The 24,024-nt window shown below is 36.1% G+C and overlaps 2 protein-coding genes across 6 annotated transcripts in view; one reads left to right on the forward strand and one right to left on the reverse strand.

The window, feature by feature from the left end:
• Positions 1-318: 318 nt before the first annotated feature.
• On the reverse strand, positions 319-8,599 carry Atg12 (autophagy related 12). Of its 2 annotated transcripts, XM_015488461.2 has the most exons (3): positions 8,427-8,599; positions 4,368-4,504; positions 319-450 (listed from the first exon to the last, which is right to left on the reverse strand). In XM_015488461.2, the coding sequence occupies exons 1-3, from the start codon at positions 8,587-8,589 to the stop codon at positions 334-336; spliced, it is 417 nt and encodes a 138-aa protein (XP_015343947.2). In that variant the 5' UTR covers positions 8,590-8,599; the 3' UTR covers positions 319-333. The 2 variants fall into 2 exon arrangements, with proteins under 2 accessions (XP_015343947.2, XP_048648231.1); XM_048792274.1 differs by lacking the exon at positions 4,368-4,504 and having other exon boundaries at positions 374-450.
• A 130-nt stretch (positions 8,600-8,729) lies between these two features.
• Ap3s1 (adaptor related protein complex 3 subunit sigma 1) overlaps positions 8,730-24,024 on the forward strand; it is an 80,944-nt gene continuing 65,649 nt past the window's right edge. For all 4 annotated transcript variants that reach the window (XM_048792270.1, XM_048792272.1, XM_048792273.1 and 1 more), the window contains exon 1: positions 8,730-8,855. In XM_048792270.1, the coding sequence (XP_048648227.1) occupies positions 8,811-8,855 (45 nt within the window). In that variant the 5' untranslated portion in view covers positions 8,730-8,810. The remainder of the gene's footprint in view (positions 8,856-24,024) is intronic.

The raw sequence follows: 24,024 nt of genomic DNA on the forward strand, positions 1-24,024 counted from the left end.
ACATTCAAGGTATTAGAGATGAAACAAGAGAGCGAGAATGTCATCTCTTCTTTTTTTCCCACACAGACAATTAAGAATGGCATGCCAATGCTTTTGTTTTTGGTACTGAGGATTGAAGCGAGGGGTGCTTTACCATTGAACTACATCCTCAGTATATCAGTATTTTTTAAATTTTGAGGTAGGTTCTTGCTAAGTTGCTGTGCCTGGCCTTGAACTTATGATCCTCCTGCCTCAGCCTGCCAAGTCACTGGGATTACAGGAAGGTGTCAATGTGCTTGGCATGCCAATTCTTAAAGATATGAATGATTCATGCTATACACTATTATATGCATATTACACACATGTGCATACTCCATTAAGGTTAAAAAAAAAAAAGTAACTTTTTACCTCATAGAGGGTTCCGACTTCCTGGTCTGGGGAAGGAGCAAAGGACTGATTCACATAAATAAACTATAAGAAAGAAAAGAAGAAAATACAGATTCATTTTTAATAGTACACTGATTAACCTGTATTTTTTTTTTTTTGTTCAAATCAAGCTATTTTAAGCTGTCTTCAGATTGAACAAAGCTCCCCTAAATAATTAATTCATCCATTTAAAGAGAACTTTATGAAAATTATCTTTCTTCCAGAAGAATAATAGAATTTTTGCTCCTATAAAGGAGTTTCCAGCTTTTAGTAATTAAAAACTTGTAAATCATTTTTATAAATAGTTTGTTCAGGCTTTCCAAGAAATCAGTATTACAAAAAATTCTACACTTGCACCTAACCGTAAAGACAAAATTTCTTCTAAAAAAATCACACACAGCCCCAAATCAATAAATCTAATATTCAAGATAGTCTGTGCATGCATTTTTCTTGGTTAAATGTATGACATTCATGGTTAAGGCTTTTTCTTTTTCTTTTTTTTTAATGTTTATTACCTTAAAAAAAAAAACTTTCAAAGGTACAAAACTACTTCAGGCCGGTTGCTACCATAAAGTCATTTCCAGGCAAAAGAAGGGGGCTAGGCAATATAATTAAAACCCAAGGCCCTTACAATCCTGTTCTTTAAAGGATTTGTTATTCAATGTTTCAGTGTTTTTTTAACAGTATCAGATCAGATGTTATTTTGATCACTAACTATAACATGAATAAATTTTGGTAACATTTTCTCCTTAGGTATGTCATTAAATGTGGTGATTAAAGTTTACAGTCTCTAGAGAGACCTGCCCTTGAATCCTGGGCCTAAATTCAAATAGAGCCAGGACATTTTTTGACCTGCTTCCTTATTTGTAAGCATGGAAAAATAATAATATCTATTCTTCTTGGGGTGGCTAGGAAAGAAAATGAGGGACTATACATTTAGTAACACTGACAGTTATATGTCCTCAACAAATGTTATTATAGTTAAATTATTTACAAATGGTTCATGCTTACATATCAATTCATGGTTAAGGATGAGTAAGTTTCTAAAACATAAATTTAAGAAACATAACAGAAAGCAGTGTACATTTTATAGCATATATTTAAAAAAATTTTTTTTAGTTATTGATGGACATTTATTTTATTCATTTACTTATATGCGGTGCTGAGAATCGAACCCAGTGCCTCACACATGCGAGGCAAGCACTTTACCACTCAGCCATAACCCCAGCACCAGCAGTGTGCATTTTAATGTGAATTTGCAGTTAGTTCTTGGCATTTTAACTGCACAGGCCTTACTGTTTTGGTTCTTCTTCCTTCTAGTTGGCCTTCATAGCTGAAATAATGTTCCTTTTGTTAAATCTTTTCCTGAGTTTCGTCACTTCATTTCTCAATTTTACTAATGCTGATGTTGTTCTTTCTTGTCTTGTATCATTTTCTTAATCCCTTTTAGCTCATTTTGAAATACAGCTGTGGTTTTTGTCATGGAGGTACATTTTTTCTGGAATGGTTTCATTGTTTTCATGGATGTTATTCTGTTTTTTAATATTTCTTATAACATTTTATGTCATTTGACCTTGATATGTTCCTGCTGTTGGCTTTTATATGCATTCTGTTTTCCTCAAATTTAGAATCAGGTGGGTTAGAGCAGTTTTTCTAACTTCGCAGAGCTCCTTCTGTTGTTTTCTGTATAGTGTTAAAAAATACAGAGACCTGCTTCCTGAGCTTTCCACACTTTGTTCCCCTAATTCTGATCTGATCTCTACCCTTCCTTTCTCATGTCCCTGATTTTGCTCAATTTTTATTTCATTTCCATAGTTTCTTCTCAGAAAGGAGTCCTGCCCTTAGAGACTAGACTTCTCAAGTTTCTTCAGTTCTCCTTAGCGTAGAAATATTGTACTCACCCCCTAAAGGACAGAACCCCTCTATTTCAGCTACTACTGGTTGAAGGTGGGGACAGTTCTGGGGACCGAACTGCTAAATATGCATCGTACCATTGAGCTATACTCTCGGCCACTAAACTAGGATTCTTAAATCTGTCTACTTTGTTTTCCAGTAAGAACCTATTAGCTAATTTGAGGTTCTTTTCTCAGTGTTGTCAGATGCCAACTCTGTTGTTTGCTGCTTCCTTTAATGCAGATGTTTGATACCATGCAGGTCCTTGCACTATCCATCAGCATGTTTGGGATTTGTTGGAATGCTTTGTCATTAAATTCTATCATAAATATTAATATGCATTTTTGGTTTTGATAGTTAAGACAGGGTTTTTGTGGAAATTCAGAGATTCAACTATGCCTTCTGATACCACTGCTATCTTCCCAGAATTCTTAGCATTACTCTTCTTTTTGCTACAATGATATTGGTTATATCTAGATAAAAGTCAGAAAACAGAAGTCCTAGTTTAATACAGCAATAAAACGAGTCTTATGTTTCCTCTTGCTTAAACAGGAAAGAATAATCAGATTCACCTTAAAGCCTTTACTCTGAACCACGCAAAATTGTTGTTTTTCTAGGTTAATATGGGTGACCAATGGCAATTTTACATGGCTTAATTTAATACATGTTACTATCAATCAAGTCTTTTCAGATTACTGGATGTAGACAGTAAAAAATTTCAAAATTCTAACATTAACACCAAACAGAATGGTTTCTCTATATATATTTCTAAAACACTAATGCCCTAAGTTAACTTAGCTTTCTTAACCTTACCAACTCTTATAGTAGCATCTTTAGTTTACCTCATTTTTCCTAGTATATATATCCTCACACTCCTGACTTTTCCATTTAGACTTAAGACTCTAGGCAAGGTCCTCTACTTCTGAGTGTTTAGCTACATACACATGTGGATGACCAAAATTGTATTGCTGAGTTCTCTCTTTAACTAAATTCTATGACCATTCAACAAAATAGATGCTCTTCCAATTTTGAATGATCACGATGGCAGATGTTCACCTGCAAAAGTCAATTATTCCCCAAACTTTGCCCAAATAATTTTCTTTGGAGGGAGTCTAAAGAGGAATCTTTCCTGAATGTCCTTTCTTTGAGAGCTGGTTACAGCCAGAATCTTGGATCAGAGTTTTAGTATATTGCTACTTGTTGACAAAAAGAATGTCCAACATCTCACTTTAATACCTATATTCATTTCACCTGTTCTTTCTTCTTCGTTTACAGCAAATAAATCTCAACCCTATTCATACAAATTCTTGATTTCTATTTTAAAAATATTTAATGATTCTTAAACTACCTATCCATTTACATCAGTATTGTCCAAGATTGGGATCTACTGGCAGATAAAGGCGTCTAAATCAAAGTATTAATATAACACCTAACAAAATCCCAAACAGAGTCATGTGCCTCATAACATTTAGTCAACGAGGGACTGCATTTATGATGATTGTCCTATAAAATTATATCCTTAAGTGATGTAAGTCATTTTGGTTGGTGTAAGTATACTCTTTATATTCATACATCAGAATTGCCTAATGATGCTCTTCTTAGAGCATGTCCCCATCATTAAGTGATGCATAAGTATACATGTCGATATTTAAATTCCTGTAGTCAAAATACCAAAGTAAAAACCAATGGCATTAAAAATATTAACCCTTCCTAGAAGTGAGTAAGGTATACTACAACATGAATTTAAATGTAAATTTCTTAGTTCTTTCATAGCACATGTCAGACATATTGCTTACCTTTAGAAAAATGGGACAAAAGCAACACTGGAATCAAAACAATGTTCTTTTCAGATTAAAAAATTGGTTTACAATGTAAAGCAAATCTCAAATTCATCTTATTTCAGAGTTCCCAAAGAATCCTTCAATAAAGTATATAAATTCCAACAAAAAAGACAGAAAAGGGATAACAAAGTAAAATGTAGCTCCATGTGTACTTCTATATACTTATTCACTGATGCCTAGGAACTATGGTACACTTCTAAGGGAAAATAATCACTATTAGTCTCATACCAACTGTTCTGAGGCCACAAGTTTAAGGAACTTCTTGATGAAGTCAATGAGTCCTTGGATGGTTCGGGTTCGCTCTACAGCCCACTTCTTTGTTTTCATTATAGGGGTGTCTCCCACAGCCTTCAGTAGGATGTCAACTGTGAAAGAAAAAAAAAACAATTATACTGAAATACTTAATGAGAGCATAATATAAAAGCCTTTAGAAAACTTAAAATATTACTTTCTTTTTCATGATTTTTCTTCTTCGATTCTCCCCATGGACTAATCTTTAAAATGCATTGACCTAACAAACAATTCCAAAAAGAAACAGAAAGGGCCCATAAAGATGTGTAACAGCAGCAAAGTTTAATCTCACATTTTGTTTTTTACTTACCAAACTACAAAGATTAGAGTATTTGTGTGGCTACTACTGTTGAGAATAAAAAATGATATCCCCTTTCTGGAAAGCAACTTGGTAATACATATCCAATACTTGAAGACATACTTTTGACTCAGTAATACTTCTAAGAATATAATTGAAGAAAATATGTGATGTGCAAAGACTCATTTAGAAGAATTTCCCCTTCACTAAAGCATCTTAAAGGAAAAATACTGGTAAAACCAAGTATCCAACATGGATATTTAAAAGATACCGATTAAATAAAAGATGGTATACTCTCTTAGCTCTGTCACTTGCTGGGTATATACACATGGAAAACTTTTTAATCTCCCCATGCTAGTTTCTCCATTTGTAAGAGGGAGATAATAAATAGCACCTACCTCATAGGGTTGTAATGAGGATTAAATGAATTAACATGTTTATAACAGTATCCAGCACATAAGTCATTCTTATTGAACTTTAAGATTAAATATTAAAGAGACATTATAAAAGCATATTTAACAACATAGTGATGCTAGCAAAATAAACCTAATGTAAACAGTACATATATTGTCTCAATTTCATTAAAAGCATCTTGAACACATATTCACATGATTACAGAAAATGGATAATAAAGTAAAATGTAGCTCCATATGTACTTCTATATACTTATTCATTGATGCCTAGGAACTATTACATACTTCTAAGGGAAAATAATCACTATTAGTTTCATACCAACTGTTCCAAGGCCACAAGTTTAAGGAATTTAAACAAAATGTTACTTTTCAGTAGTGACACAGGCAATTATTACTTGACATTACTTAGGCTTTTTGTAACTGCTGAGTTTTCTACAATAAACTCTTTAATAAAGAAAAACCATGTTATTAAAAATAAAATACAATTTGGAACCAAAAGTAAGGTTCGGAGAAATCCTTTCAATGATCCAAAATACAGCAATGCAAACCTGAAGACTATGATTCTGTCTTTTGAAGTTATGTCCCTTAAAAAAATCAAAAACACCTATAATCAAAGTAAGCAATACTGAAAGCAAAATAGCATACTGCTGCCCCCTACAGTTAATTTTGTTATATTACCCCCTAGGCCATTCTTGGAATTAAAAGCTTGGGGCCCATCTTTATCAGAGATCAATTTATTCTAGTTTACCCCTGGAATGAAGGCACTTAAAATATGTGATGCACATAGTTTATCTGCCTCTTCATTTGGAAGAATTTAGATGGGATTTTGGCTAGCTTGGCTTCCACACTTCCCTCCCTCTTTCCTCAGTCCCCAGGCACTGTAATTAGGGACCCAGTCATACTAAGAGCCTGAGGGCAAGAAGAGAAGAAGAAATTTTCACTGCATAACCCTGCAATTCTTAAGGGGATCTGCCAATAGTTCCAAACTCTAGTTACCCATTAAAATCAACTGGGGGAACATTTAAAATACAGGTATACACATCAATTAAGTGAGAATCTTTTGACAGTAGAGACTTTAGCACAGTTTTGTTCAAAAGGTTCCCCAGGTGAGCCTAAGGTACACTAAGGGCCTACAACCTTGATAGGTTTCAACAATCCTCTAAAGTTGCAGAGATTGAAGTATTCAAGTTTCTTTCATCAGATCTTCCTCAAAAAGGATCACAATCAGGATAGGAATTCAATAGGATGGTTCAGTTTGTTAAAAAAAAAAAAAAAAGAAAGAAAGAAAATTATGCATACCAAAGAAAACACACCTTCTGGGTGCTAGGTCACTGTTTTCCATCTCTGTAACGAAGCTATCCTGAGTGTCAAGCAGTAAATTTTTGGTTTTAGTAAATGAACCAAGGAGTGTTTTTATTTTTTATTCTGAGACAGGGTCTTGCTGCTAATTGGAAGGTGGCCTTGAACTTGCCATCCTCCTGAGTTGCTGGGATTACAGGCATGCATTCACCACCATGCCTGGCTTTAAGTAGTAAGTTTTGACTAAACCTTTAAAAAAATCCTTTCAATGTAGGCAAAATGGAAAAAAAAATCCACAACAATCTGTAAAACATATAGGACTCTTTTGAAGAAAGACTCTGGTGATTAATCTGTACAAGTAATCACAGTGCATCAGGTGGAATGACAACAGATTTTTTCCCAGAGGTAAAAGCAGTCTGATTTTTCTTTCTTTTTGTGGTGCTGGAGATTAAACTAGGGCTTACACTATCAAACAAGCATTTATCTTACAACCGAGCTCATTTTATCCCCAGCCACCAAATGAATCTTATTTAAAAGGGAAGCAGTGCTGGGAGAGGCAGAGGCAATTTTTCTCCACAGCAGCAGAAAAAAGTTCAATGAAAGGCCAGTGAGATCATGGATCAGAAAACTTATCTACTGTTCAAGACTCTGGAGAGAAAACTTGTCTAAGGAAATTGTCTCTTTGCAGATGTTTTGCTCACAAGCAACTCTTAACTCTCCAGAGTGCTCAAAACAAATAACATTAGAAATTAATTTCCAACAACGAAAAAATTTTCAAGCAGTAAACCGTGAGGACTGATAGGTTCAAGCAATGAAATGATTCACAATGATTCCAAAATTTAAAAACAAAGGTAATATCTGTATTTTCAAATTTCCCTTAGCAATGTCCATACTGAGTAAAACCTCAAGTTTTTTTCCGATTCAAGGAGTCAATTCACACTCTGTTGTAGGGGAGACAAAAGCAGCGATCTAATTCCAGGCCTTGCCACTGACCATCCCTAATTTGGTTGATTTCGTTCGCCAGTACTTCTCCATATTCTGACCAATCTGACCATCCTTATTACTTTAAATCATTATTCAAATAATTAGCTCCTATGTTAAGCACCGGAAGCTACTTAACTTTTACTCGGATCTCACTGAAAGACCCTAGCCCAGTAACCCCGAGGCTTAGTTACAGAATAACCAGGCCATGTCACAAACCTGCGCAGGCACCAGAAGTGTTTTTGAAATCAGTTAAGTGTAACCGATTAAAAGGAAAAAAAACCAGGATGATTGGGAAAGAGCAGAAGAATAGATTCCAGGGCATGCCTGACTAAACAGGGGCTAATAAGCAGGAATAGAAAAATCAGAGTGCTCATATGTAACTGTCATATGGTGTAATTCCAGGAACATAAAATGAAAAATAACTTTACCCTTTAGGTAACCTGTATGTTGGGTTCAAAATCACCAATAAGAAACCTGTTGCTCACCGCGCCCGCGAAACCTGCCCCTTGACCCTATAAAAAACCTGTACCCCAACGCCCGGTGTGCCAGTTCACCAAAGCTCTGGCTGAGGTTTCGCTGAGCACCCGCAGGCGCCTGTGTATCAATAAATCGCCTCTTGCTTTTGCAGCCAGTGCCTCGTGTGTCTTTCTTGGACAGGGAATCCGTGGGTCTTTCATCACCTTCAAGACTTGTAATCTAGCCAACTCACAGGTAGATTAGAATACATTGTAAAAAGCACGGAGGCAGCTAAGTACCTGGAACCACATGGATAACCAAGGCACCTAACGTAGCCCAGCAAGCACAATGTTGAGTCCGGAGACGGCTTCCTCGTGAAGCACTCGACAAGGTTTGAAAAATGAAAGCACGCTTCCTCTCTTCGGACTCCCGAAAATGTACCTCTGGTTTGGGCCTTCCTCTAAATTTCGATTCATTATTGGCCACCACCCTTAGAGACCGCAGCTACACCTCCCACCTCACTGCCCAGACTGCTCTCAAAATTACTTTTTTTCTTGGTGTCGCCTGAAGGCTCCTCTGTCCCCGGCGAGACTGCCGCAGAAGAAGGGGGCTCTGGAGTGGCTGTTTCTGGGGAGACATCCGTAAGTCCTTCACCGCCAGCAGCAGCAGTTGAAGGGAGTTGCAACACCGACTCAGGCTCCTCCGCCATATTGCACGGTGGAAAGCGAGAGCGGAAGTGGCAGCTGAGAGCGTGCAGTGGGCGGGCTCAGCGCTGAGGAGAATCGCAAAGGAGGCGCCAAAGGGGGATCTAACCCAACGGTGAACGTTGGAGCTTCCGGCTAGCTCTCCATATGGAAACTGTCTAGGACCCCTGGCTGTTACTATGGCATCTGGTGTTTTCTTACTGCGATAAACTTAAGGACGGGTTCCATGGGCAACATTCCCATGCGCCGCCAAGTGAAGAGCACCCCTCCGGTAAGTCGGCTCTGGCCGGAAAATGTTTCCGCTTCCCTCCGCGTCTGCCCCGCCCTGGCCCCGCCCCTCAATCCCCGCCCAGCGGCTCGGGAGCGCGCGCGAGCGCGTGCGGGAGGGGGCGGGTGGGGAAGGATCGCTGGCAAGATCCCGAGGCGAGGCTCGCGTGCCCGCCCCCGCCCTGGCCCCCAGCGCCCACCCAGTCGGCCCGGCCCAGCCATGATCAAGGCGATCCTCATCTTCAACAACCANGGCTCCCAGCCTCCGACGTGGCTCTGCGGGGCGGCTCCTCCGCCCGTCTGTGGGCAGGGTGGTTTCCCGGCAGCTCGGGCCCGGCCCTCAGGGGTCGGGCATCCGCAGCCCACCTGCGCCCGCTCCCAGCCCCACGCCCTAAGTCCCGGGAGCCCACCCCGCGCGGTTGCCTTCGTGCTGTGGGCGGCTCGGGTTGGCCCCGCTCTTCTCACAGCCCCACCTCCCTTACTTCCAACCCTTCCAGGTGGATTTCTTTATGTTCGCCAGTGGACAGATGGGCTACTGTTTTTCCGCTGTAATCCTCTCATAGCGGAGGAACTTTAGCCTCCCGCGTTTCGGTGACGGCACGCTCTGTACAGTCTCCCATGGATGTTTCCATGAGATCGACTGCCCAGTGTGACTTTCAAGGTGTCTCCTTACAAAAGAGGAAGATAAGTGAGGAGCTGATAGTTTTATCATGCTTTTTCACCTGATTGTGAATTACTTATTCTTGAAATAGCTGTTGACATTTTTCATGGCTGAAGTACGGTGATTCTATACCCAGAAGTTATGATTTCGGCTTCCGGTTGGGCATTTTTCAAGGGAATTTAGTTTCTCTTCTACTTACAAAGAATAGTAATATTTGTAAAACCTCTCTTTTAAAACTGCAAACGCTGTTAATATTCCTAAGTGCTCGAGGCTTTTAGGTAGTAATTTATAAATGATTGTGAAAGGGTTATATACATATGTGCCTACCTTAGGGCAAAATTCACCTCTAGGTTAAATACATACAATTGGGCTCTGGATGGTAGGATTAATGTGAGATGTAACATTGTGTTGTATTGGGGCATTTTGCTTGTAGCCAGAAATGAACTTTCAATTCAGTATTGAAACTGTGCCAAGACTAATACTTTTATGCAGTTAGGTCCCAGATGGAACTCATTCTTGCCATTAAAAATTAAATGTGAAAATGTCAGTTTGTCTAAAATGATAATATAGTCTGTGGAGGTGTTGGCTGAAGAGAAATCTTGAGCTTATTTATTTCCTTAAGTTGTTTTGCCTTTGCTGGTGATAGAGAATATTTTGCATTAATCCTGGGTAGTTTTAGTTTAGTGTAACTTAAATATGAATGCTCCGTTTAAAAATTCTACATTATTCTTTAATCCAGAATATAATTCTAATTGATCCTTCTGAATAAAAAAAAAATACCATTAACTTTCCGTTGTTACCCATTTCTTTAAAATGTTAATACCCTTTGTCAAAGGAACGTTTCTCTTAATCATTTTACCAGTGCCATTTTCAGTGAAGAAAAAGTATATTCCAATAGTGAAATAGAATTCAAAATTTTATTTTTCCGTATCTCAATTTAATATTCCTCGGCTGATCAGTAATCAGTATACCACCCCTGTAGTGTAGAATTTAACCATCTACTAAAATATGAATTTAATTAGGAAATCTAGAAATACATGTTTCTTGTTCAACAGTGGTAATAAAAATATTGCAGGGTGATACATTTGCTCACTAGATAGCACTGAAGCTTAATATGGAAAGAGGCTTCATGGGAAAATGTAGCTAGAAGGTATAAAAGGTCAGTTTATTGGTTGTGAAGAAGTGGGGTGCCAGAAGCTGTTTCTGTGTATTAGTCTTTATAAGTTGGATTTTTGCCAATAATATGCTTTCTCCAGTATAATCTATTTGAGGGTAGATATCTTTTTCATTCATTTAGTCCATCAGTTTATCAGTAAATATTTATTTCATGACTTATGTGTGCAGACACTGAAGATGAACAAATATATCTATCTTCTGCTCTTGTGGGAAGGGTGTAGACACAGCTAATAGGAAGCAGACTATATAGTGTGCCAGGTAGTAATAAATGCTGTGGAAAAAACAAAACAGGGCAAGGTGATAGGGAGTGTAAGGATGGCAGTTTTAAATAAGGTAGCCAGTTAAGTTCTCTTGAGAAGGTGACATTTGAAAAAATACTTGAAGGACATAAGAAAGCAAGCCTTGCAGATATCAGGGAAGAGCATTCCAGGCAAATGTGTAAGCCCGGAGGAGAGAATGCCTGTTTGAAGAAAACCAAGAAGACTGGTATAACAAGAGCAGACTGTGTTAGGGAAGAATTGTTGGAAATGATGTTTGTTTGCATAGGGTATTGGAGTGCATTCTATTCATACTACCTGGAATGTCCTTCTCTTCCATTGCCACGTGTCCAAATTTGACTCCTTGTTCTAGACCCAGCCTAAGCATCTCATAAGTGTTCCTTGAAGTATTTTATCTTGCTGTAAGACTCCTGGTTCTTAGGATTTAATTTTTTATCCTTTAAAGGTACAGTATTCTGTTTCACAGCCTATATCCTTGAAGGGAGGTATTAGGGTTTAGGTATATTGGTGTCACCCCAAGCAATCAACAATGAATCTTTTTTTCTGAGCTATATCCCTAGCCCTTTTTATTGTATTTTTTATTTTGAGATAGGGTCTCCGTTGCCCAGGCTGGCCTCAAACTTGCCATCCTCCTGCCTCAGCCTCCTGAGTAGCTGGGATTATAGGCATGTCTCACTGTACCCAGCTTACATTAAGTCTTGAACTTAAAAAACTCTTGATGATTCTTTGCTGAAGACATTCATTTAGAACCTACCTTGGGATATAGTTCAGATTTAGAATTGACTCCTTAAATTTCCTTCCAACTCTCAACTCTCTTAGTCCTTCATTAACCAGAGGTTTTATGAATCCATTCCTTTGTTACAAAAGTAGAATAGCTGTTACTTCAACAGTTTCTGTTTAAGTTGAAAGAAGTCTCAAATAAATAAATAAATAAATAAATAAATAAATAAATAAATCTCCAGTAACATTGACAGTTTCAAGTCTAACTTAAGTAATATCTAGGGATATGACTGGGTCAATAGTTCTGTACACTGATGTGCTGAGGTTTGAGTCCAGCTACATTGGTTTAGCACTGAGCAGTTTTGACTTTTTGTCAACAAGTTAATACTATTACATTGGATTTTCATTCTTCATTTATTTTTCCTCATGACATAACAATTTATATGTTCGTTTCTATCTGTTAGCAGTGCATATTTCCATTTCATGCTGCAATCGATTTTTAGCTTTGATTGTGCATCCAAGCTGTTGTCATGTGTGAAACATGAAGTCACACATCTGTTTCACTGAACTTAAGTTTTGGTTCATTCTAGTAGAGTCGGATATTAAGAATTTGAAGGTGTATCCTTTTTTGTTTTTCCCTTTTGTACACTTGAGCCATTATAGCAGAAGTTCAAATGTTTTTGTCTCTTCTATTTAATGCTTAGCCACAGTAAATTTAACCTTTACTCTTTTAATATTCACCTGGCAATGTCTGTGTTATTGAGACATGTTTCATAAACCAGCTATATTTTTACAGAGCTATCAAATAAGAGAAAAAAAAAACCCTGTGGGTTATGATTCCTGTATTATTAGTGTTCTTTGGTGAGTCACTCTAAGTAGAAATGCTTTCTTTTTTTTTTTTCTTCAAATATTTATTTTTTAGTTGTAGTTGGACACAATACCTTTATTTTATTTATTTGTTTTTATGTGGTGTGGAGGGTTGAACCCAGGGCCTCACACGTGCTAGGCAAGCACTCTGCCACTGAGCCACCACCCCAGCCCCAGAAATGCATTATTTTGAGTTGCCTTATGTGTTTCCACAGATATAAAAGATCAAGATATGTATATGCGTGCATACACACATACCACCCCTATATAAAATGCAAGCAGGAAAATTTCCAAATTTTAAAATGCCTGAGTTGCCTCAGTTTTCTTATCAACTGTGTCTGATTTGTTGTTTGTCGCCAAAAACAAATCCTAGAAGGAACTGTAAGACTGTTCTTTCCTTTTTTAAAAAAATTAATATGAAAAAATTGAATGTATAATTTTTTTTCTTTTTTAAAGAATCCTTAAGAAAGACATCTATATTTTTTGATAGTGTTTTTTTAGTGACTATTACAAAAATGTGATGGATGTGATCGTTAAACTTACTCTCTGATCAAGCTGTAGTTATTAACAGTTCTGAGTATTAAGGTGTTAGTATATATTAACATAATATTTCAGTTTTTTATTTAGAAGGAAGTTACAAATGATTTGTTTTCCTTTAATATTTAGTAGAATGCTTTCGACTACATAAATTGGGTTTTATATTGCATCACTCCAATGCCTAAAAAAGAACTGTGTACATTATAGGAAGTGCAGAGCAGTAGACAGATTACAAATTTATTTGCGTCAGCAAATCAATGACTTCCTTATAGATCCAGTTTCTTTTTTTTTTCTTTGTTTTACCCATCATAAAATTACTGTTATCCAAAGGCTGGTTTCTTTCCTTGTCAATTAAATCAGAAAGACACAGTGATCTGTTTCTTTCTGGGAATGTATCTTTTTTCTCTCTAGTCTGGTTAGTCCTACCCAACACCAGTATTACTTCTAACCATGAAGGGTGGAAACACAAATAAAATTGGTACATTTTGGAAAGTTGGAATAGAGGAGTGGATGTGGCATTGATCATCCAGGGGTCCACTATTCCTCTTCTAAAAAACTTTAAAAATTTTATTATTAGTAAGGTATACGTGACAAAAATTTGTCACTTTATACTTATGGTGTGCAACATGATGTTTTGAGATATATATATTATACATATAAATGGGTAAATTAAGCTGATTAGTGATTAGTATATATATCACCACTTTTCCTTCTTTATTAGCGTACATTTTTCCTTTCAATAAATAATATTTTTCTTTTTTTTAATTTTAGTTTGCTTCTGAAGTTTTTGATATCAAGGAATGGTTCTTTGTCATATGTAGTCTGGAACATGTGCCACAGTAAATCCTAGTTCAAGGTATTCCTTATATAAAGCAGTCTTTGGAAAATTCAAATTTTGATATGGTCCCAACTTTTGTATGCAATTTGCCTTAAGCCTTGCTTTTTTAAGAAATTAAGATTAAATCTATTGGAAATTATATTGTAAAGGAGAAATTCTTTATCCACATCATTGATTATTAAATTATTTATTGTTTGACATTTTAAATAAAACTTTTTAAGATTATGTAGAAAATATTTGTGTTAAGATCACTGTCATCCTTGATTGCATTATACACAGATAATTATTAACATGTAGCATATTTCCTCCAGTGTTTATTAATTTTTCCTCAGTTTCTCAATGAAGGATATATACCTTTTTTAGAAAACTGAACTCATACATATAACCTAAGTTTATCAGGGCCCTTCCCTTTTATGATTCCAAGGGTAAGTCTTAGCTAACTTTTGTTGGAAAGTCAGCACCCATTCTTGTCCTTAGCACTTGGAGTCTTTGTACTTGTGGATTATGAATTTCTTCACTGCTGCTTATGATCCAAGGCAATTCTGAATTGTAGACTATCTTCAGAGTCTAATCCCCTTCTGCCTCTTGTTACATAAGAATAAGTTACACTTGTTCCTTCCTCATTATTTTTACCCTCTCAGCCTTCTTATCAAATATTTTGAACTGCAGTATAGGTAAATTTTTCTGAAGGATCAAGCATCTCTTAGAAAATATTTCATTATAAGAGGAATAAAGATAATTTTAGCTAACAGGTGTTTTTGTAAGACTCCAAGTGGAGGCACTTCTAGAGTTGGCCTTGGGAAGGAGAAGTGGCCTGTGGGGAAACTACCTGACATGTTCTTACTTGGCATTGTTTTCTCGTTCCCTGCCCATATTCTTCCAAAAAGTATTGTTTTGTATGGCTCTGTTCTAAGCATTAATAATACAATGATAAGTAAGACAGATGTTATTCCTGCTCAGTGAGTTCACATTCTAGTGATAGGAGGTAGAAGATTAAAAAAAAATTATGTAAGATTATGACCTGTATATGAAGAAAAATGAAATCACTGGAAGAGAATGAAGAGTGATGGGGCAGAGGTATGTTTTAGGTAGGATTATCAGGGAAAGCCTCTTTAAGGACCTGGCATTTGAAAAGAGAATGAGGAGAGAGTCATGAGAACAGCAGAGGAAAGAATGTTTTAGGCAGAAAGAGGCAGAAAGCACCCTGAATGAGGCCAGATGTGATGTGTTCAGGTCTAACAAAAAGGCAACCTGAGTGGCAGGAGATGAAGTCAGAGGAAAAGATAAGGACAAATCATGCCTGTATGCCCCATGTGCCTGCCACTTCTTCACAACTTTCTGTCTGATGACATCATCCCCACATGCCAACAAGAGGAGCTATTTCTGCTTGAACCCTACTTGTGATCTGCACAATTAAATAGTGCCTCTGCTGAAAAGTTAATGGTTTTGTCCTCTGCTCAGTTTATTTTCTCCTGTTATCCTTAGGCTCTGGAGAGAGAGGAGTGTTTGTCTTGTGAATGAAGGTGAAAGTGAATGTTCCCATTCTGTGCATTCTCTATACCAATGAGACCTTGAGCAAGCAGATTCCATTCTTGTTGCCTGTGAAGTAACAAAATGCAAGAAGAAAAGAATATATTTTTCTGAAACCTCTTTCAGCCTTAATTTCATGTGAGCAGAGTTTGTGTGAAACCTACTAGAGTACCTCCATTATTGTGCTGAGAAGCATTTGTGTCTTTCCTGCCTTACTTGAAGCCTGATGTAATTACAAAAATCACTAGCTGTCACAGTTCATTTTGCTACTCAAGAGGAAAAGGCTTTTTTTCCAATGTTCTTTTTCAGTTGTTCAGTATTTTGATGTCTATGTGCTGAGTGGGGAACTGTACCAGTTTATCCCACTGTATATATCCTTCTATTTTCTGTCATTAATGTATCTTAATGTGGTATAAAATGGCAATGAAATAGTTTTTATTGTAGTAGTACATGTATAATACAAAACTTTTTTAACCATTTTTAAGTGTGTAGTTCTCTGTCATTAGGTACATTCACATTGTTTTGCCACTGTCCGCCCTCCATCTCTATAATTTTTCATCTTTCCCAAGAGAAACTATAAATATTAAACACTAGCTCCCTGTGTTAGTCTTTCCATTGCTGTGAAAAAATATCTGAGATAATCAATTTAAAAAGAGGAAAGATTTATTTTAGCTAATGGTTTCAAAGTTCAGAGGCTGGTTGGTTCTGTCGCTTTTTGGCCTGTGGCGAGGCAAACACCATAGCAGAGAGCATGTGGCAGAACAAAACTGATTATCTCATGGCAGCCAGCAACCAAAGAGAGAGGAAGGGTGTACCCCTAGTAACCTCACTTACATTAGGCCGTACTTCCTATAATTTGCTCCATCTCCGGATAGTGCCAGAGGCTGGCAACCAAGCTTTTAGCACATGGTCTGAGGGGGCATTTCATATTCAAACCATCATAGCTTTCCTCATTCTCACCTCCTAGCCCCTGGCAGACTTCCTTCTACTTTCTGTTTCTACAAAATTGACTACCTCATATAAGAGGAATCACAGAAAGTTTGTCATTCTTTGGCTTATTTCACTTACCATAATGTCCTCAAGGTTCACCCAGGTTGTAGTATGTTAAGGTGAAATAACATTCCATTGCATGTTTGTAAATGCCATATTTTGTTTATTCGTTCATTTAGCAATGGATGTTTGGCTTGCTTCCACCTTTGGCTATTGTGAAAAATACTGCTATGAACTTAGTTGTATAAATGTCTGGTCAAGTTCTTGCTTTTGGTTCTTCTGGATGCATACTTACAAGTAGAATTGCTGGATCATATGGTAATTCTTAGAAAGAAATTATTGGTGTATTATAATTATACATAATAATTATACACAATAGCAGGATTTGGTATTACATATTCATATGTTCACACAAGGTAATGATATAATTTGGTTGATTTCATTCAGGTACCTCCCCCTTTGCCTCCTCCTCTGTCTCTGGTAATTTTGTGTTTACTTCTTTTGAGGAATCACCCTATTGTTCTCAACAAAGGCTGCACCATTTTGCGTACCCACCAGCAATGCCCAAGGATTCTGGTTTCTCCAAATCCTTGATAACACTTGCTAGTCTCTGTTTTTTTTTTTTTTTAATATTTATTTTTTAGTTGTAGTTGGGCACAATACCTTTGTTTTATTTATTTATTTTTATGTGGTGCTAAGGATCGAACCCAGGGCCCCGCATGTGCTTGGCAAGCGTTCTACCACTGAGCCACAACCCCAACCTAGTCTCTGTTTCTTTGTATTAGCCATTCTAATGGGGGTGAAGTGGTATTTCCTTGTGGTTTTGATTTGCAGTTCTCTAATGACTAGTGATGAGGAGTATATTTTCATGTGCTTATTGGCCCTTTTTGTATCTTTGGAGAAATGTTTATTATCAAATAATTTGTCTATTTTTCAATCTAGTTTTGTTATTATTGATTGAAGGAGTTTATATGTTCTGAGTGTTAGTCTCTGTCAGATATATGATTTGCAAATATTTTCTTCCATTCAGCGGAAGAATTATGAATTTAAATTTAAATCTTGATGAGTTTCACCTTATCTGTGTTTTTCTGTACTTTCTTGTGCTTTGGGTACCCATATCCAGAAAATTATTTTTAATGACAAATAGTAGTTTATTGTATAGTTTACGGTAATTTATTTAAACAATCTTCTGTGTACTTTTATTTTGAATAATATTTTTTAGATTAGGATTAACTAAGAAAATACTTGTAAAACCTGACACCTAAGACTCAGTAATTGTTATCAAAATTAATAATAAGAGTTACTTTTATTATTAGTACTATTTGCTGCTTTCCTTGGTTGGAAAATCTTGTCACCAGGGGACTATAGAAAATCCCAGAGATTTTTCTCAAGTACTTCTTTCCTCAGAATGAATTGTCTCTATTATTTTTCTAAACAAAGAGCCCAGTGTTTAAATTATTTGGGCTCTCTTTTGGAATGAACTCTTTCTTTTTATTTTTTTTTAAGTTGTAGATGAACACAATACCTTTATTTTACTTATTTTGTAGTGCTGAAGATTGAACCCAGTGCCTCACATGTACTATGTGAACACTCTACCACTAAGCCACAACCCCAGCCCCTGAGTCACTGGGGTTACAGGCATGTCTAGTTATCTTTTTATTATTGAGCTGGAAGAGTTCTTTATATATTCTGGCTGGGAACAGTGCAAGCCTGTAATCCCAATGGCTCTTGAGGCTGAGGCATGAGAATCCTGAGTTCAGAGTCAGTCTTAACAACTTAGTGAGGCCCTAAGCAATTTAGCAAGATCCTGTCTCAAAATAAAATATAAAACAAAAAAGGCTGAGGATGACGCTCAGTGATTACGATTGATGAGGATAATGACATATTAACTGTCTAATTACAGAAAAAGTTTTAATTTTAAATTTGCCTTTTATGACATGCAAAAGGATAGGAAGGGAACACAGGAAAAGAAAGTTGTATTAGTAGATTTCTGAATTAGTAGAATTCTGAAGACACTTTGTTTGTCTTTATTTTTCAGTAGTAATTTAAGAAATATTTAAAGTAATAGGTTATTGCCTTTATGTAATGCAGTATCTTTAAACTGATATAATGTACAAGTTACGACTAACTGAAATGTATCTCTTTTGACTTTTGTTATGAAACTATGGAGTTAGGAAAGTTGATCAGCCTAAAAGCAAGTTCCGGCCTTCTTTATGAAAGCTGTTAAATTAAATTGATTATTAAAGAGAGGGCAATTGTATTGTGTCATTGGAAACCTTAGCATAGAATTTGCTTGCTTCATTAAAATTTTAAGGCATTCTTTCCCATATTGATTTTCATTTTTTTAAATGTTGTTTTAATTGACAGTAATTGTGTGTATAGGGTACAATTCAGTAATTCAGTGTTTTGATCTATTTATATCTTTTAGAAAGATTAATCAAGCTAGTTAGCATATCACCTCATCAACTTACTTTTTTGTGATTAGAACTTTAAAAATCTGTTCTATCAGAACTTTTGAAACATACATCATTAACTGTGATCATCATGCAGTACAATGGATACTAAAACTTATTCCTCCAGTGTTAACTGAAGATTTTACTCTTTGATCTCTACCTCTTTCTTCATCCTTCACCATTCATACCTTCCTCCAGTCTCTGGTAACCACTCATATTAATTCTCTTTAGTTGAGTATTGCCAGCATTCTGAGAAGATTCCAGATGGCAATCTTGACGTTCATATGAGAAATTATTTTCACTGTTAAAGTAATGAAACAGCAAACTTAACACATTTGTTATTTGTTGACAAACGGTAATATAATGTAAAAGGATAACTTTCCTCAAAAGAAAACTCCCTATGATTTTTTTTGGGGGGGAGGGGATACTGGAGATTCAACCGAGGGGTGCTTAACCACTAAGCCACACCCCCAACCCTTTTCATTTTTTATTTTGGGATAGGGTCTCTCTAAGTCATTTAGGGCCTCATTAAGTTGCTAAGGTTGCCTTTGAACTTGCAATCCTCCTGCCTCTGCCTCAGTTGCTGGGATCACAGGTGTGTGCCACCATGCCTGGCCTCCCTATAAAATTTTTGAACTGTCCTGAGAATTCTAGAACTTATTTTACAGGTGTAAAGTTTAGAGGTAAATACTAAAAATAAGTCGTTACTATGTGTTTTCTATGTGTGGGTCGTGTTCTAAGAGCTTTATATATGAACTCAGTCCTTATAACAACTCCATGAGGTAGACACTGTTATTTTCTCCATGCTCCAGACAAGAAAAACTCAGGCACAGAAAGCATAAGTGATTTGCTTAAAGTCTCACAGTTAACACTGGGCACATCCAATAATAAACATATACAGTCTGGTTGCAGATTCTGTACTCTTTTCCCCCACATCTTAGTTTTTAGTTTGTTTTCGCAAGTTATAAGTACACATAAGTTAAAGAATCCAATAGTTCTATTTTATAGGGTTTATTATGAAAAATATCATTCCCTAACTTGCCCCCTTCCTACCAATAACTTTTAGTTGATTATTGTAGTATTTCTGTACATGACTCTAAATAACATGCTTATTTTGCTGCTTGACTTTTCACTTGATGTGATCTCTTTGCTTCTGCTATTGAAAATAATTATTTAGCTCTCCCACAACTGATTCCCAGTGCCTTCATAGTTACTTCATCCATTGGGTGAGGTCAGTATTTATTATTTTTGGAAGGGGTTAATTTTTAATTTTTTAATTTTTTCTTTTTAGTTAGACATGACAGTAAAATGTAATTTGACATAGCATAAATACATGGAGTATAACTTCCCATTCTTGTGGCTGTACATGATATGGAGTTACACTGGTTGTATATTCATATATGAACATAGGAAAGTTATGTCCAATTCATGCTACTGTCTTTCGCTTTTCTGTCTCCCCTCACTTCCCCAGTATTCAGTGTTTACATTAATTTATTATGGAAAAAATGCCTTTAGGTGAGCCATGTTGTAAACTGTGCTTAGATTTTTTTTTTTATTTCCTGACATTTAATTTTCCTTGAAAATAATTGCTTTTACCTTTAATCTAGTTTTTTCCATTCAGTTTTCACTAATTTACATCTTTGCCAGTTGTCTAAATTATATGCATCTGTTGTTATTTTCATGTCTCTAAGAAATCTCTCCTGAAATCTTGAACAGGAACCATCTGTCTCAGTTGTATGGCAGTTTCACTGCTGTGGATCTGTTTTCGTTAATTCTGGAAACTCTTCTCCTTTTTCCTCAGGAACATTTTTCAATTTTCTCTGTATTCTTTTTGAATCTCCTTTTATTCATCATTACTCTGAACTATTATATATTTCTTATCATTTCTTTTCTATTTTCTGTATTTTTACCCTTTCACTCTATTTTTTGGGTACTTCTCTATTATGTTTTCTAGTTTTTCTCTAAATGTAAAAATTTCTCCTCATATTTTCACTTTCCACTAGCTGCTATTTTATTATTGTATTTTATGTACTATGTTTCTCTCCTGAGAATTTTTGAGATACAAAGTTCAGATTCCCATATTAGAATTTAGAGCCTACAAAGGAAAGTTGAATGCATTATTTTCTGTACCTAAAAGGAATATCAACAGGACCAAAGGAAGAAGAGACTAATTTTATCTGACGTAGTTAAAAAAAAAAAAAAAACCAAACAAAAAAAACTTCATAGAAATGGTAATGACTTAAAAAAAAAATGGTAATGACTAAGCTGTGTGTCTAAAAAGGGTGTTGTTAGCAAATGGAGTGAGAAAGGTGTTCCAAAACAGAAGTGAGAAAATATAATGGGAGTGAATGGTGAGATATGCAGTGTGGTTAGAGGAGATTGGATAAGGGAGAAGAAATAAATAATGAAACTTCAAAGGTATGCCTAGATTTGGTTATATGGACCTTGGAGATCTTTAAGAAAGGAAGTAAATATTGTTTGTTTGTTTTTAAAGGAGGTAATGTATTTGGTGCTGTGTGTAGGTCAGTTGAGTAGGGAGACAGGTAGCAGAATAACATTTTGGTGGTTCATATGGTATTCTGAGTAAAAATAAAAATCTGAGTTGAAATAATGTGTTTGAATCTAGCATTACTGTTGTTTATGAAGAATTTACCTGCATCTGGACATGGGAAGTGAAAGAAAGGGAATTATCAAGATTTTTCATATGGAAGATGATAATTGGTGATGCTATTAGCTGAGACTAGAATATAGTAATAATATTTTTAGGAAAAATGTAATGTTTTTAGTCTTTAACATGTAATGTTTCATATGGTTTTGTGGAAAATAAGTAGAGATGTCTGTCTGGAAGCTGGAAGTACCTTGTGAGCAACTCAGAAAAAAGGACAGTCTTCTTTTAGGCACTGGGAACATAGGAGAATTAAAAATTAGGAAGATAGTAACATACTACTGTTGTGAAACCACAAGAGTAGGTAGATAACGATGATCCATGTAGAGCATTTAGTTCTACATGAAGACTAGAAGGAAGTGGGTGGGATATGATTAAGCACACATAAGGAAGGAAGAGGGCAGCTGTCTCACACAGTGCTTTTGTTCTTCTTCCAACCTCTTTTCAGTGTTTCTGTGAAATGCTGAGTATATATAAAAGAATATTTACATGTTAAATATATGTAAATTATAGTCAATAATAACCTAATTGCTGTATTTAAGAAAAATTACTAATACCTTTGAAGGTTTTCTGTTTTCCTCTGTATTCAGAGATAACCACTGTCTTAAATTTTTAATTTAATTTTTTGGTGCTGGGGATTGAATCCAGGGCCTTGCACATGCTAAGGACGTGTTCAACCACTGAGCTATAACCCCAACCCCACTGAATTTTTAAAAATATTCTCTTTTCATTTTGATATAATTTTTTGTTCTTTTTAAAAAATTTTTTTTTATTCTTTAGTTGTAGTTGGACAAATACCTTTATTTTATTTTTATGTGGTGCTGAGGATCGAACCCAGGGCCTTGCACATGCTAGACGAGCGCTCTACCGCTGAGCCACAACTCCAGCCCCAATTTTTTTTGTTCTTAAACAATTATTGTTTTGCATCTTATTGAACTTTACAAAGATAGTCACAGTGTATATATTCTTTTGGAACTTAATTTTTAAAAAAATTGTGTTCATTAGTTTTTGAGATTGACTTTTGGCATATTAGGTTCAGTTATAATCATTTTTAATACAGTGTATTATTCTTTGCATGAATAAACCAAATTTATGTATAATCCTACTATTAATATTCTGTTAATACAGAGATTTACATTGATCAGTTTTATAATATTAAATCAACTTGGCATTGATAGAATCAACTCACTTTAGTAATACTTTATGCACATTTTAAAAAATGAATTGTGTTTGATTATTGGGGTTGGTTTCTAGGCTCTGTCTCCTATGCTTTGGAGACTGTTAGCTCTGATGTATGGGTGCTAGAAGATATACAGGGAGAACACTGGGCACCTTGAAAGCCAGGAAATGTCCTGGATTTTCAGAACTGCCTGGACATTACACTTAGTGCCCCTAAGGGCCATTTCTCTTGTATTATCTAGACTGTCAGATTCCTGGTCACTGCCCCCTAGAGGACAGACTATCAGGGACAGAATTTCAAGATATCGGCTTGAATTATAGATAATCTCTCCTGAGAAAGATGTCCACAGAAGGAGAAGAAGAAGATGTAGTTGATTTTCAGGTGTGTGTCCAAGGTCAGGGACTGTACTGAATTTTTCTCCCAAACTACCTTGTATTTAGAACTTGCAAAACTTTACTTTTACAAAGTGTTTAACATATTTCAACTACTTTATTTCATTTTCTTCTTACAATAGACAGTTTTAGCTCTTTAAAATAATATATACTTTGTGTACCCCATAGTCTTCCCTCTTTTCTTATACTTTTGTCTAATTTATGCTATGAATTCATAACCTATAGAGTTGAAAAGGTTTCTTTTTTCTTTCATTTTCATTTTCATTCATTCTAATTATTTATACATGAAAGTAGAATGCATTTTGACACTTTGTACATAAATGGAGCACAACTTCTCCTTCCTCTGGCTGTACATGGTGCAGAGTCGCACTGGTAGTGGAAACATAATAATGTCCATCTCATTCCACCGTCTTTCCCATTTCCACACTCCCTTCTCTCCCCTCACTCCCCTCTTCACAATCCAGAGTTCCTTCATTGTTCCCTACCCAACCCACATCTGCATCATCTGCTAATCAGAGAAAACATTAAACCTTTGTTTTGGGGGGGTTTGGCTTATTTTGCTTAGTGTGATATTCTCCAGCTGCATCCATTTACCTGCAAATGCCATAATTTCACTCTTTAATGCTGAGTAATATTTCATTTTGTGTACCACATTTTCTTTGTCCATTCTTCTGTTGAAGGGCATCTAGGTTGGTTCCATAGTTTAGCTATTGTGAATTGAGCTGCTATACACATTGATATAGCTGTGTCACTGAAGTATGCTGATTTTAAGTCCTTCGGGTATAAACTGAGGAGTGGAATAACTGGGTCAAATGGTGATTTCATTCCAGGTTTTCTGAGGAATCTCCATACTGCTTTCCAGAGTGGTTGCACCAGTTTGCAGTCC

This window comes from Marmota marmota, unplaced genomic scaffold (assembly GCF_001458135.2).
Source record: "Marmota marmota marmota unplaced genomic scaffold, marMar, whole genome shotgun sequence".
Lineage (NCBI taxonomy): Eukaryota > Metazoa > Chordata > Mammalia > Rodentia > Sciuridae > Marmota > Marmota marmota.

What these genes read in the sequence shown, in the direction of transcription:
- Atg12 (XM_015488461.2), bottom strand. Translation starts at nt 8,589, where the DNA reads ATGGCGGAGGAGCCTGAGTCGGTGTTGCAACTCCCTTCAACTGCTGCT. An exon ending in AGGCGACACCAAGAAAAAAA is followed by an intron (nt 4,505 to 8,426) that starts GTAATTTTGAGA and finishes TTTCTTTCACAG; the next exon opens with TTGACATCCTACTGAAGGCT. An exon ending in TTGTGGCCTCAGAACAGTTG is followed by an intron (nt 451 to 4,367) that starts GTATGAGACTAA and finishes TCTTTCTTATAG; the next exon opens with TTTATTTATGTGAATCAGTC.